The 16,450-nt window shown below is 33.7% G+C and overlaps 1 protein-coding gene across 1 annotated transcript; it reads left to right on the plus strand.

The window, feature by feature from the left end:
• Window positions 1-6,249: 6,249 nt before the first annotated feature.
• LOC146992856 (uncharacterized) lies at window positions 6,250-7,990 on the plus strand. Its single transcript, XM_085808770.1, has 3 exons — window positions 6,250-7,210; window positions 7,290-7,649; window positions 7,772-7,990. The coding sequence occupies exons 1-2, from the start codon at window positions 6,538-6,540 to the stop codon at window positions 7,646-7,648; spliced, it is 1,032 nt and encodes a 343-aa protein (XP_085664896.1). The 5' UTR covers window positions 6,250-6,537; the 3' UTR covers window position 7,649; window positions 7,772-7,990.
• The last annotated feature ends 8,460 nt before the right edge of the window (window positions 7,991-16,450 follow it).

Here is a 16,450-nt window from a genome sequence, read left to right on the forward strand (position 1 = left end):
TTTCAGTTATAAATACACTACACAAAGTATAAAAATGTGTGGTATAATATGTTAAAGAAAAGGTATACTCTTTGTATTATTTACAAAAAATTCAGCAAGATGAAAGTTAAATACAGGGAAATCGTATTTTAATGTGAAATTTAACACTGCATTTCTTCTGCGAGTTTTTTTTTTTTGCCTCTGATACATGCGATGTTATGGATAAATCCTTGCAGTCGTTGGGATGTTGATTTGTTATCCTGTATCTAAACATTGATTTTAACAAGTTCATTGTTGAAAATCCTCTTTCACATTTTTAAGTAGATTGGAAGCAGGAATTTATCTTTTTAAAAGTTTAACTGTTCATGATGTTTCTGTTCTAGGACTATTCAAATGGCTTTTTGTGATATTCTTGATCTTAATTAGGATGAAAATCAGTTATTTCCATTTCTAGATCAATAGAATTGTTATTTAACATATTTGCAATCTTTTACCATTTTTCTTAAATACTAGTATTATGTAATGGGTTTGAAGTGAATGAAGTAGTTAGCCTAATTTTAAATACACTCAAAACATCGAATTTAGAAACTAATTTAAGCTTGATGAGATTTTCCAAATGATTCTTTCAGTTTTCTTATATTTCACCCCTTAGTTCTCCAGATTTTCAAAGGGGCAAAACGTACATTACCTTATGGTAAAAATGTATATTCCTCATATTTGTGTAATATTTTCACAAAATTAATTTTGATTTAAAATGAATTTATAATATCCTTTAATTCAAAGACTCTAGTTTAGTTCTCATGCCCCCTCCCTCAAATTTAAGATTTAGTTACTATGTCTGTAAGAATGGATAAATCATAGAACCAGGTATGTTCAATAATTTCTTCATAAGTTTCGTTTCTGGATTTTTAAAATTCTTCTATAAAACTTTTGTTACAGAAGCTGGGATGGAACCTGGGCAGCCAGACAGAATGTCCCTTCCCTGAGTGAAAAGTTCTATCATTTCTTTGAAAGTGACCTTATAATATTTCAGAATAAACCCTCATAACACTAATAAATGTATATAGATTTTTTAATGTTTATTTAATGCGTGTTTGGTTCTTAAAATATTTTGAGCTATTATATTACTAATTCTGTATGTGAATTAACACAGTTTAATATAGAACACCTGCTTCAAGGCTAAAGGTAAAGTATTTGAATAATGTTCTACCTTTCGTCTGTTTTCAGACGCAGGTTCTATTCTACAATTTACGGAATTTCTCCGTATTGGACATCTCACATAGCTGACAAAATTTCATTCCTATGTGTAGGAACAATGTAGCACATTGCTGGAGTTTAAAACAAAGAAGGCGAAGTTTTATATATTAAGAAACAATATTAGATATTTCTCTGTGTATAATTATTCTTTAATATCAAAGTAGTTAAAATCTAATGATTCCTTTTTTCCCCTTTTTGTCCCTTCTAGTGTAATTTGTGATCATTTTTGTGCACTCTTGGAATGCAGAATATGATATCGTGAAAGAAAAAGAACGGATGAATAATGCAGAGCAAAAAGACATCTGTGGCTGGTAATTCTTGTTTTATATCAACTTTATTTCCACTAGAAATACTTGAATGTTATAATTTGTCTATCCCTTTTCACATGTTGCTTTATATTGGAGCTTTACTAGTTATTTATTTTACATGAACGTGTCACATTATGTTTTAATGTTTAGGGTAGCATTTGTGCATTAATTTCGTAGGTTTTGAATTTCATATTGAAGTGTCTGAATTGGTGCTTTCTCTATATTGTATTGTAATATTCGAAGTGAGGTTGAACTGTTAATCACACTATAATTATCAGAAGTCTGAGATTTGTTAGAGTTCTGTTGCTTCGTAGTGGTTTCAAAAGTACTGCTGTGATGTAATTTTTTCCCAAGTGTCCTCCTTTTGCATTACGAGGATATATAAAGGCAGATATATTTTTTCTCTGTTATTTACACTAATAAGCCGAAGGGCAAGAACGCCTTTCTAATTGTTATTTGAAAGTAAATTTTACAATTTACTTTACTTTTGCTTTTAATTTACTTTCTACAGCATTCAGTACGTGAAACCGTCAATAATAATATAATAATGATAATAAAAATGGTATCACACAACTAATCGTAAATTTCGATAAATTAATTACTGAAAATATTAAGCATATCAATGGCAGTGTTGGACCTAATAGTTTTAAGTTGCATTTCAACATTTGAAAGAACGCGAATTACATTGCTATTTTCACCACACAAACGAAAGGAATATTTCAGAAAAGAATTCTCCCCCGTTATTGCAATATTTCAATAATTTTTGCAAATTAAAAAATTTATTTAATACGTTTTAATAATAAATGAAGCGATTTTCACTCATATAATCCCTTTGTACATTACTATCTTTCATTTCAGAACCACTGCATAACTTTTCTAAGACATAAATAGCTTCCGTTAATATATGTTTCCATACATTATATTTATTTTTTTATATTTTTGTCTTTAATAAATTAATGATAGATAGATCAAAAAAAATTGATACTGCTTAATTTATAAGCAGCGTAAAAACTGGAAATCTGAGGTCATTAATTTCCGAGACATTAATAGTTTTTCAAGATGCAAATAAAGCAGATAACAATAATCATAAATATTAATGCTCCTAAAATATATCCGCATTTCCTATCTGATTTTTGCTTTTTGATCCACCACAAACCTATTTTCATTAAATGAAGTTTTGCGCATTTCTCTGCAAAGTACGCAAAACTTGTTTCATACAACTTTATTTAAACTAATTATGAAGAAACGTTATACTTGTTTAGGAAAGTATAAAACAAGTATTTATGTGTACTACTTTTAAAATCCATGTGACAGAGTGTGAGTTCTCATCTTGAAATATACGTTGTGTCGATGAGCTTAACTACAAATTATTAAACATTTCTGGCAAAATGCCAAAAATTAAAAAGGAACACGTCCTGCGCTGTATCTGCAGGATCTATCAATCAATCAATCGACTTGAATGGAGCTCACCAACATGTAAAAAGCGTTTCTATTAATATGCAAGATATGAGAAAGAAGTTTGAAGACATTATGAAAGAAGCAGAGTTTTGAATATACAATTTTTGTATATTCACAAAAATACAAATACATTTATATACAAATTTTTGTATATAAAATAAATGGGACATAGAAACTAAATTTGAAAAATAGAAGAAAATAAAGACAAGAAAATATTGATGAGTTATGTGAGGATAACAGGCTTGAAAATTCCGAAATGTCTTTTAAAGTAACAGTTTTTTATGCTGCTCTCGACATTTTAAATACTCAGTTAAAATACAGAATGACTGGAATAACAAAAATCGCAATGATGTTTTCATTTTTGGAACTTAAATTTCCGTATTTGTCATTGTTAACAAATACGGAAATTATTAATTATGTTTCAAAAATACAGAAAAAATATAAATAAGACTTTGCTAATGTACTGGAAGTACAACTTTTATTATTTATAAATACTTTCAGAACAGATATCCAAAATTTGAAATCCGTTAAGGATTTAGCTAAATTAGCAATGGTAAAATACTATGACATGACAAGCAGTTAATCGGGAGTGCAATTAACTTATATTGTATTTATCATTCATTATCTGTAACCAAAGCCACGAGACAGAGGTCATTTTCAATAATAAAAACATATTTAAGAAACACTATGATACAAGATCGGTTGTTAAACCTATCACTATTGAGCATTGAAGTTGACATGGCTGTGAAAATGGATGTCCAGGTATTGATAAATAATTTTGCGGAAATGAAGGTTAGGAGACACAAATTTTAATAAAAAAGATTTTTGTCTTTATGATGAATTTCGGTCACCAGTGTTAAAATTACACTTATTGAGGGGGGGGATTAGAGAAGAACAGCAGTACGGGCTGAGGGAAAATTAAAAAGAAACAGGAAAAATCTTTAGCATTCATGTTTTTTTATAAAAAGGATGTATTCAAGTAGTTTAGTGTACCAAAAGGATTTTTAAAAGGACAGCAAAAATATTACATATTTTCTACTAAAATTGTATATTCAAATAGTTTTCTTTATGAAGTTTATGATAAATATGTTTTATATTTAACAAATGTATCATTTACATCATAAAAGTTCTTATTTATTACTTGTATATTATTGCATAAATTATGTTTGTAAGTTGAGTAAATCACAGAGTACTATCTATTGATGTAATATTTTTTCTGTACGTTTATCAATTATCTTGTCTGTGAATATCAATTACCTATCACTCACACGCACGCACACAAAAAGTCTTAAATTACAGAAATAAAATCATCTACGTCAAATACCCAGACTAAAGCAAATTTGCATTTCACCCGTTAGCAAAGGGGAAATATTTTCCTTTTTATTCTTTCTTCATATTACATAACTTTCAAATGGTTCCCTAAGAACGTGCTTTTATTTTTTAACAATTAATCCAGATGTGATAAAAATCATGAAAACATAGGCTCCAGGAATCCTTGATTTTTTTTTTTTTTACTTTTCACGTTTTTTTCTTTAGTTTAATTTTTATTTTTAAGCACGTTAAATTTATTGGTTTAGGGACCCAGGAAATTATTTTGCATACGGGACCAAGAATTCTAGTTACACCACTGTCTATAATGTATATATGCGTAGCTAGTATATGTGTAATGAGATGAACTACCAGTGCTCACACACTTTTCCGCCAGGCCGCTGCTAAACCCTTCATTAATTAATGACATAATCACACAAAGCCACGCATTTACACACAACTCGTGAACATAACAAGCAACCGGCGCATTAGCGGGATTCGAACTTCGGACAGAACTACCAGTGCTCACACACTTTACCGCCAGGCCGCTGCTGAAATCTTCATTAATTAATTACATTTACACACAACTCGTGAACATAACAACCATCCCAATTATTCTACACTTATATAATAATTCTATAATTATTCACATTATTTAAGTGATATGATTCATTAGTGTAATTGTACTGGCTCGTATACACACGAGGAAAACCACGAAATTTCCAATGCAGCCAGGGCAATATGAAAGACAAAAAAATGTAACAAATAACCAACAATTAAAGGTTACCAATAATAGTGTACAACAGAGATGTATACCTCTCGCCAACTGAAAACAATTGTTAAATTCATTGGAAATGAATTTTCAAAATCAACAGACATGCGGTCTTTAAATTTTGTACATCCCAACTGTCTTCTCTCTTAAGCAGCAATATGACAAAACATTTAAAAGAAGAGCATATCTTTAGAATTTCCGATAGACAGTCTTGCGCCGAACAGTGTTGCCATTGCTCGCTTAGAAATCGTCGAGTTTCTTAATCAAAAACACATAAATGCTTTACAAAATGTTAAATAGTTAATAAAACAAATTACAAATTTGAGCTTTCAGATGCCCATATTCGGGTGGTGACGTACATATTCAAAATTTCATAGCTGTAGGTACCGTTGTTTTATCACAGTATCTGCATAAATGTTATGTACGTTAAACATATGTATATTTATGCTGATTCTTTATTATTAAATATCTTTAAATATAACACACAGTGATAATATTCGGTAGAAACAGTTCAACGCAAAATGCGAAAACAAAATTAATAGCCCTTCTGGGCTAACGCGCTTTGGGATAAAAACGCAAAAATAGAACATAACAGCTTTCATTGTCAGTGCTTTAAAAAAAAAAAAAAAAAAATCGATAGGCCTTATTTAATTTAATAAAATCGAAAAGTTGAGCAAGTTGCATATTTTTGAGAGGATAAATATGCCACGAAACCTTCAAAATCATTTTTTAGTTCATCACGCACGCATATCTGCACACAAAAATAACAATACCTATTATTCTTCTGCATCTCTGTTTAAAAATGTTTTAAAAAAACATATGTACCGAAAAACGTTTATTTGTAAAGTAAAATACTTTTTTTTCGAAAATATTTTAAATAAATTTAAAAAAAGAAGATTTTTCGCGATCATATTTTGCCGCGGTTAAGCAAATAGCTGTCTGTCTGTCTGTCAGGTACTAAAAAAAATCAGTACCTTGGTACTTACGTGGTTTGGACTTTGCCAAAGCTAAGTTTACTTTTAATCTATTTTCATCCATTACATTTTTTAATATTATTTAATAATTAATTTTTAATATTATTAATAATATTAATTAATTTTTTTAATATTTTAATATAATTTTCCTTTTTTTTTTTTTTTTTTTTTTTTTTTCTGTAATACTACTTTCTAGTTTGAACTTTTCACTTCTCTATCTTCCTATAATGAACTAATATTGTTTAATTAAACTTATAATTACTTTTCATCTTTATTAAACTTTTTTATTTCTGATAGTTTTGACTTTTGCATAATTGCCAAGTTTCTGAAATTTCTAACAATAAATTTCATTAAACTATTTCTGTCACTGTACTGACTTTTTTGAATATGGCTTCTTTGCATGAAAAACTGAAATATTTCTGTTTAATTACTGACATGCATTTAATTAATACAGAGGCAGCTGCACTTGAGTTTGCCACCGATGCTGGACTTCTTCCCAGAGAGGATGAGGCACCACCTTTGCCCCAAGTGCCAGGCACCGATGAGAAGCAACAAGAGAAAGGAATCAAAGCTGGGATGGCGTTGGGTCTGCAGCCTGAGAAATCGCAACAACTGCTCTGGCATGATTAACCCCATTGAAAACACATTTTTCGAAGGTACAAAAATCCCAATAAGGGAAGCTTTAGTCATAACTGTGTACTTTGTTCTAGATCACAGTTTCAGCTACATAAATCAGCAGCTAAAGCTATGGAGGAAAAAGCAAAAATTACCAGTAATTGCAAATGAGACTATTGTTGACTTTTTATCATATTGTCGTGAGGTATGCGAAATTTTTGCCTCTCATCATAGCAGAATGTTAGGTGGTAAAGGAAAATCTATATTAATTGATGAAACATTTTTGACCCGCCGCAAGTACAACCGTGGCAGGGTAACCAAAAATATGACCATCGTAGTTTTAGGCATCTACTGTCGAGAAGACAAAGAAGGATTATTTCTTAAGGTTAAAGGAAAAAGCAAAAGGCATTTGTGGCCTTACATTAAACGTCATGTTCACCCAGAAACCACCTTCATATACACTGACTCTGCTCCACAATATAAAAGGATAGAAAATTTATTTCCGGCAGCAACACATAAAACTACCAATCACAAGAAAGGTAAATATGTGTCTTTTTTTTTTTAATGAGTGACATTTTTTTTTTTCATCCTTAACATTCATTAATCCTTTATTTACAGGCGTATTCGTAGATCCCGATGATAAACAGAACACTATAAATGATCTTGAGGGTGAAAACAAACTTTTTAAGAGGTCTATAAAGAGCAAGAGAACAGATGATATTTGCACGCAGTACATGGCTGTACATTATTACAGGCGGTTCCGCTTGAAGCCCTTTACTTATGATGGAGAAAGACTTGCTCAGTTTCTACAGGACATTAAAGCTGTGTATCCAGGCCATGGAAAAGTCGGCCTTGAACTTAAAATGTTGGAGGAACCAACATCAGAAAGCGAAGGAATTGAGGACCTGATGCCTCCAAAGAAATCTGCCCGACAAGATGATGATATACCATTCATTCAGGAAGATGATGATAAATGAGGTAAAACCAACAAATATAACTTTATTTTTGACATAATTTATTTATTTACATATATATACATACAAAAATTGCATTTAAATATTAAATTACATACCATTATAATCTATGTGCTTATTTTTCAGAGTAAGGGAACACAGACCAAGTTTTAAAACTGGAATAAATGATAAGAAAAGCATACAAGTAAATTGTTTACTATAATTTGTGTAAATGTTCAGATGGTCCACAAATTTTGATTTAATACCTTTTTGTTTTTCACTACATGAAATTGTTATTTTTTATTTCCTTTTAGAATTCAACCAAAAAACAGAGCCCAGAAAACAAAAGGATGGAAATGTTGCATATCTTTTACATAAAGAGGTAAATGTGTATTTCAGTTATTCTCAAATTTTATTTTGATGTGAGAGCTATTCTTTATATATTTTGTTATTCCTTCATTAAAATAAACTTTCTTTCACAGCTGCAGATCCAAAATGTCATGAAATACGATGACAGAGGTAAGACAAAATTTTAACCATTCACAGCTTATGTTTCAAATTAGTGCTTCACTTTATTTTAATACTACTCCTTCAGTAAAAGCAACTGTAAAATTTATTTAGTTATTATTAGTATAAGTTTGTAAGGATCTTAAGTTTTACTAACGTTTACTTTATTTTAAATCTTTACTATCACTTCTTATTTTCTACTTCCGGCCAGAATTATAAGTGTTAACGTAATTATGCAAAGTTTGTCTGGCGAGCGCCAAGTACTTAAGTTGTAGCTTTTTGCCAAGCGAGAGAGAGGAAGCAGTGAGTCGAAGCAGGCCGCTTACCTTAGAAGTTTTACGCAGTTGCTGGTTGCCTTCCAGGCCAGAGGTTTTAATCCTCTTGATAAATTTTAAACGTATTGTAGTGTTCACAGTTCTTTGTACTACATACGTCTTCCTGTTAATATAAGGCCAATCTTCCACGTCTATTATTTTAAAGTTAAATTAGAGTTTAGTTTTATTTTTATACTTTTACGTTTTGACCCCAAGTAGCGGGTCTGTGTATTTCCGAAGTACGTAAGTTATTGTAAATAGAGAAAAATAAAGGGTTTTGTATACCCTTCTTGTGTATCCTGTCTACTTCCCCACAATTATTGAACATAGCTTTAGTAAGCTCTCTGTTCCGAGTCAGGTCCTTGCATGTTCCCGAAGAAAGTAAGACGGAACATTGAACCTGATAGTGGCGCCCAACGAAGAAGAATAACCATGGCCGAGTTTCAAGAACAACCTGTGCTGCCTGCAGAAGCGACTCAGAATCCAGAAATGCCAGCTGTTGCCCTGGAAGGATTTGGTTACATCGTCCAGACCATGCGCGCTTCGATGAAACCAGAAGCAACATTTAATGGAAACTCACCGGTAACCAGTTTTTTGGAAAAATTGGATGACCACTTCATGCTCTACCCCGTGCACGAATTTCAAAAAGTTAGCTTAGCTACCAGCGCTTTGAGGGGCCAAGCGCTTAATTGGTTCAAATGTATAGGCAGAAGTCTCTTGGGTCAAGCAGGAAGTCCCACCTATACTTACGAGAATTTCAAGACTGCCCTAGTAAAAGCCTTCCCTGTAATAAGGGATCGTGCGAAATTAGAAACGGAACTTTTCAGTATATATCAGCAAAAAATCGAAAATCTCTCAAGCTTTATTTTAAGAAAAATTCACGTCTTCAAACTCTTGTATGGAAACCGTCCGTATCCTGAGATAATTCAAGTGATTTTGCCGAGGTTACTGCCCCAAGTGCAAGACTTTATTGAATTAAGAAATCCGACTACACTGGAAAAGTTATTTGAGCTAGCAATCCAGTTTGAAAGTAGAAGAACGGCGGACGTTGAAAGAAGACGCCAATATCAACAGCGAAACCAATTTGGTGCACCAAGACTACAGCAAACTCAAGGACACGGCTACGGAAGCAAAGCAAATCAGTGGGCAAGGAAACCCGAGCATTCAAAAACAGCCAGCGAACGTCGACAGTTCAATAACAATCCAGGAAAAAAGTCTCAAGGCCAGTGGAAAAAGAAGGAAAGCACCACGGAAATGAAAAATAATTTAAACTAAAACGGATTTCTGCTGACGAGAGGGTGCGGAAATCCGAAGGCCAAGAAAACCCCTCTTCCTTCAAGTTAAATACAGTAATGGTGAAAAATTTGACTCTTCCGAAGATTGAAGTGTTGGTGAATATTATCCCAGCCACCGCTTTCTTGGATACAGGCGCGCAGTGTTCCTGTGTGGCAGAAGAATTTTTTAGGAAGTATTTTCGGAAATACCGCATATATAATTCGGATAATACGACAGTTAGCGGCGCAAGGAGAAAAATGTAAGTGTATAGGTAAAGTACCACTGTATGTACGTATCAAGGACGAACAAGTAAAGGTGATGTTTTTTATAGTAAAGAATCTGCAAGCACATATAATATTAGGAATAGATTTTCTTTCAGACGCACAAGCTACGCTGGATTTTAATGAAGCGTCCCTTAAGCTGACAATGAAATCAGTTTGTGCAGAAAAGGCTGAACCGCCGATGTTAAATCTTGACCACCTGCCTAATCACAAGCAAGGAAGAATCCGACAAGTGGTAAGTGAATTTGCTTCGTTATTTAGTGATATTCCAGGATTTACTCAGGTTACTAACCATAGTATTGACACCGGAGATTCAATGCCAGTTCGCCATAAAGCATACCGGTATGATAAGAATAAGGAAAAAATTATAGAATGGCATATCACCGATATGCTACGTAAAAAGATCATAACGCCCATCTCAAGTAGTTATGCTAGCCCGGTGGTTTTACCTAAGAAAAATAATGACTATCCTTTGACACATCCAAAAAGGTGGCATTTCGCGATTGACTATCGTAAATTAAACTCCATAACTAAATATCCGGTATATCCGTTACCTATTATTGAAGAAATTCTAAGGAACATAACGTCTACTAAATACATGACGACTTTAGACTTAACGACTGGTTATTTTCAAATAGGTTTTAGGCCTGAGGTCGTGCCTAAGACTGCTTTTATAACCAAGTCTGGCACTTATGCATTTTTGCGTATGCCGTTCGGCCTTTCAGGGCCCCCGGAAACATTTCAGCGATGTATGGACATTGTGTTAAGACCTGTTCTTGGAAAGTCCACATTTATCTATTTAGACGATATCATTATTACTAGTGATAATCTCGACCAACATGTACAGGATTTAAGACAGGTGTTTTCTTTATTAAATGAGGCCGGTCTAAAAGTTAATGTCGAAAAGTACAAATTTGCAGCCCCTGAATTAAAATATTTAGGTTACAAGATATCTCAGAAAGGAATAGAGACAGACGAATCAAAAATAATTGCTGTACAAAAGTATCCGACTCCAAACACGGCAAAGAAGCTCTCTTCTTTTCTAGGACTTTGTTCATATTATAGGTCCTTTATAAAAGATTTTGCAGCTATCGCTGAGCCATTGTTAAAATTAAAAAGGAAAAAGGCAAGATTCTCGTGGACGGCCGAAGCCAATAGTGCTTTCGAAAAATTAAAACAAGCATTAACGCAAGCCCCTGTGTTGAAATTTCCTGAAAAGGATGAGAATTTAGAAATTTCAGCGGATGCTTCGGATTATGCGGTAGGAGCGGTACTTTCGCAAAATCAGCAGCCCGTGGCATTTTTTAGCCAAACTTTAAATCAAACACAAAGAAACTATTCCGCGACCGAGAGAGAGGCACTTGCAGTTCTGTTAGCAGTGCAAAAGTTCCGAGTCTATTTTGGAAAGGCGCCAATAACAGTGTACTCTGATCATGCGGCGGTAACTAGATTGTACTCAGGGAAAAACTTATCCCCAAGGTTAATAAGATGGGCACTCAAGCTACAGGAATATAATCTGGTAATCAAGCATACCCCCGGAAAGGAAAATATCGTAGCAGATGCCCTATCAAGAATTAAAATAGATGAACAAGGTAATACTGTAAAGGTGGCAATGCTCACAGCATGTACAATAAATTCCCGAGAAACTGTAATAACCGAACTGGGTAAAGATCCTGAGTTTGGAAGCATTTATGAGTATTTAAAGGATCCTGAAAATTTTAGCCACCAAGATATTGTGGCGATAAGAAATAGGGCGACCCATTACGAACTAATAGATGGTCTATTATTTTATACAAAAACTACAAATTCCAACAACGGATTTCGACCTGTTATCCCAGCTAGTCTTAGATTAATAGCAGGAGCTCCATGACAGCCCTTTGGCTTCTCATGCTGGTATTCAAAAAACTATCCAACGCGTACGCGAGGCAGTCTATTTTCCTGAACTGCAAAAGTTAACAAGGGCGTATGTCCAGTCCTGCCCAACATATCAAGCAGTTAATTATATTAATTTCCGCCCAGCCGGGTTTCTAAATAGTATTAAATCCGAATTTCCAAATGAAATAATTGGCATCGATTTATTGGGCACTTTCCCAAAAAGTCAGTTAAATAAATGTCGCTATCTCCTTGTTATGGTTGATCATTTTAGTAAATGGACCGAAATTGTTCCCTTAAAACGAGCCTCCGCGAAATTAGTTACTGATTCTATTTTAAATAAATATATTTTAAAATACGGGGCGCCCCTAAAAGTTATATCGGATAATGGTTCTCAATTTGTAAGTAATATATTTGAAGACATGTGCCAAAAACTGGGCATACGTCATTTAAAAATGGTCCCGTATCGGCCGCAATCAAATATAGCGGAACGGGTCAATAGAAATATAGTGAAAATTATCCGTAGTTATGTTAAAAATTTTCATAAAAGCTGGGATAACTAAGTCAATGAATTTGCTTTCGCCCTTAGGACCGCAAAACATGATACAACGGGCAAAACTCCTGCTGAGTTATTTTTAGGCAGAAAGATTATAATGCCGTTAGATAAATTATTTTATGTGCAACAAAGAGCCCCAGAATTTAAAATGGGTGATATAGAAAAACTAATAAAAGAAGCAAAAAAGAATACGGAAGTAGCACAAAGAAAACAGAAGTTCTATTATGATTTGAAACGACGGGGAGTAACTTATAAAGTAGGGAATGAAGTTTTAAAAATTAAGCATTCACTTTCTTCAGCACCAGAAGATAAAACTGCCAAATTTTTTCCACGATTTGAAGGACCATATGTTATAGAAAAAATAACTCACGCTGTAGTAGTGTTAAAAGCCAGAAATGGTGAAACCTGCTCCGCAAACATTGATCAAATCAAACCCTACTATGATCGTAAAAAAATGCAAATATTTTCAGATCTTTTGCAGGATCCGGCACGGCAGACACCGCAGGCACAAGCTCCAGAGGTGGAACAACTACAAGTACAAGGGCAAGCCATTAAGAGGCAGGAGCAAGTGAAAAGAAAGTTTCCCCACGGGAAAAGTGAAGGTAACAAGAAAAAGAAGCCGTTCCACCGTCCAGAAAAGAGAGCTCGCGAACAACCCAAGAAGGGAGAAGGACGACGTATGCAAAGAGAACCAGGAGAAATGACGGCAACTATAACCCGGCTCTAAAATGGAAGATCTACTCATCCGACAGGACTCTCCGCAGCAAATGTCGCCGAACTGCGGAAGGGCCATAAGCGGCGGAGGAAAAGTTACAAGGAAAATTTAAACGGCCAGCAACGAGGTCCAAGCAGGAACACGAAAGAAGTTTCCCGGTTCCGCCAAGACCAGCTGCCATCAAACGACCAAGAGCACAGGCAGAAGTGAAAAAGAAGGTATTCAAGGGTGACCGAACTGGAGAAAAAAGAAAGCACCTAGAGGAAGGCACTGAAGGGCGAGCCCGTACAAGAAGGAGGATAAATCAAACAACTATCTGCACTACCTTTAAGGACTGGGCCCAGAAAAGAATGTCCGAATATCACAAAGATAAGTAAAATTTTATGTTACTTTGCAAACTTAAGTTAATCTTTCATTCTTACTGCAAGTGGCAGATTTCAAAAAGTTTTACCTCATGCGAGGTCTACCTTTATCGCCAAAACCGCGAGAAATGAGTTATTACCGATTTTGGTATTATGTTTTTCAATTACTCGCGCGTAAAACTAAAGTTGATGTATAATAGCGTTGTGTAAAGACTTAAGTATTGTAAAAAGTTATTGTATAAATATTATTTAAAACATTCTGGCAAGAAAGAAGTTTTAGTCTGAAAGACTTTTTGAAATGTATTATTTCAATGTAGAAAGAATTGGCACTTGCTTTGAAAAGAATAGAAGTTAACAATGTACTACTAATGTATGTTTTCAAATGTATAAAATTAACGGCATGTTAATATGTTCTTATATACAATGTGAACTGTTATTTTAAATGTTAAGAAATACAGTGATATGGTAAAAGTGAAAGTAATGTTAAATTTTTTTTTTTCTTCGTGTGACTGGAAAAAGACTAAATCATGGTGAATATGTGTTAAAGGTTGAATGATGTAGTTAGGCTCTCTGACGCTACACTTCAGAGTTAGCCACTTTCAGAATAGTACCTCATGGTTTAGAGTTGAAATTAGGGTGTGTTACGAGGTTTTGGTATGTTGAATTCTAACACGATAGTGTTTTGATTGTAGGAGGAAGTATTGAACACATAGACATAAACACATTCGTGTTTGGTGTTCTTTTACAACACATGTCAGAGAACACGGGGAGAGATAATTAAAATAGTCATGAATGAAATAAGAATGTTAAGAGAAATATAATTATACATGTTACCTGCCATTTCATTTTGTAACATTTCATTAAACTAGTTTACCTTCCAGATCTCTGGAAGGAACCAGATTTAAATAAAAGCTCCTGTTTAGATGCAGTACAGATGAAAAAAAATTGTGTGTCCTGGGAGCTGCTATTGTAAAAACAAATTTCTTTCTTTTAAATTTCTAGTTTCTAGCGAAAAATGTTTGTAAAAGATTGGCCTCGCGTTAGATTCTAGAGCTAAAAGTTTTCAACAAGGTCGTTTTAGACCTCAGTTTCCTGGCGGGAAGTATGTAAGGATCTTAAGTTTTACTAACGTTTATTTTATTTTAAATCTTTACTATCACTTCTTATTTTCTACTTCCGGCCAGAATTATAAGCGTTAACGTAATTATGCAAAGTTTGTCTGGCGAACGCCAAGTACTTAAGTTGTGGCTTTTTGCCAAGCGAGAGAGAGGAAGCAGTGAGTCGAAGCAGGCCGCTTACCTTAGAAGTTTTACGCAGTTGCTGGTTGCCTTCCAGGCCAGAGGTTTTAATCCTCTTGATAAATTTTAAACGTATTGTAGTGTTCACAGTTCTCTGTACTACATACGGCTTCCTGTTAATATAAGGCCAATCTTCCACGTCTATTATTTTAAATTAGAGTTTAGTTTTATTTTTTTACTTTTATGTTTTGACCCCAAGTAGCGGGTCTGTGTATTTCCGAAGTACAGAAGTTATTGTAAATAGAGAAAAATAAAGGGTTTTGTATACCCTTCTTGTGTATCCTGTCTACTTCCCCACAATTATTGAACATAGCTTTAGTAAGCTCTCTGTTCCGAGTCAGGTCCTTGCATGTTCCCGAAGAAAGTAAGACGGAACATTGAACCTGATAAGTTTACCTACTTATTTTTCAGTAAAAAAAACTTTATTGCAAATTAGGTAATCCAAAAAATAAATAAATAAATAAAAGAAAGAAGAAAACTAATTTTGACAGATAAATTGACAAACATAGAGGTGAGTTGATTAATTTAAAGGTTTCCAGCCTACTTCTTACCAGAAAACATTTTATTGTTAAGGATAATTTATCACCCCTTTCAGGTAAAGAATATTGCAGAAATGATAAATGAATCATGGAAAGAAATGAATCTTCAGTCAGAAAATATACAGGTGAATTCATTACTTTTAATGTTTCCAGCCTTTTTATTTTAATTATGTATTTTCATACTACGTTTATTATTTTAATTTTACCGTTTATTTATTATTTTAAATATAAGGATTCAATCTTACATTATTAACTTCTTAAACTTGCCACCCTTTTGTGGTAATTGAGTATTTTTGTACTATGTTCAATTATTATTTTCTAGTTAAAAAGAGTATGTAGTTAACAAAAGATTAAAACTAAGCAACAGAAAGAACACTTTTAGAAAAAATATTAAAACATTTAATAAAAGTGTTTATATATACGCTAACTATGTTTTCATTATCGTAACCTTGTTTAGTTATCTTGTATTTTGAATATGCATAATATGGATATTTTGTTTAGGGACTTCAAAAATAACATTTTGCTGCCACTTAGACGAGGGAAGAAGCAGATGGAGAAATCAACTCGGATGACAAACCCAGTGCCTGGGGGTATAGCCAGGTTTTTCTTTCAAGAAACACATCCGAGTTGAAACGACTGATGCGGGCCACACCTGAAAGCGAAGGAACTGAGCAACTGCAGCCACCGCAGGAAATCTTGACGATCATGAAATTTAAAATCTTGTTTACTTATCTTGTATTTTGAATATGCATAATATGGATATTTTGTTTGGGGACTTTAAAAATAACATTTTGCTGCCACTTAGACGAGGGAAGAAGCAGATGGAGAAATCAACTCGGATGACAAACCCAGTACCTGGGGGTATAGCCAGGTTTTTCTTTCAAGAAACACATCCGAGTTGAAACGACTGATGCTGGCCACACCTCAAAGCGAAGGAACTGAGCAACTGCTGCCACCACAGGAAATCTCGACGATCATGAAATTTAAAATCTTGTTTACTTATCTTGTATTTTGAATATGCATAATATGGATATTTTGTTTAGGGACTTCAAAAATAACATTTTGCTGCCACTTAGACGAGGGAAGAAGCAGATGGAGAAATCAACT

The sequence above is a fragment of the Stegodyphus dumicola genome, chromosome X2, assembly GCF_044657685.1.
Source record: "Stegodyphus dumicola isolate Sdum_Otavi_A_Nest chromosome X2, ASM4465768v1".
NCBI lineage: Eukaryota > Metazoa > Arthropoda > Arachnida > Araneae > Eresidae > Stegodyphus > Stegodyphus dumicola.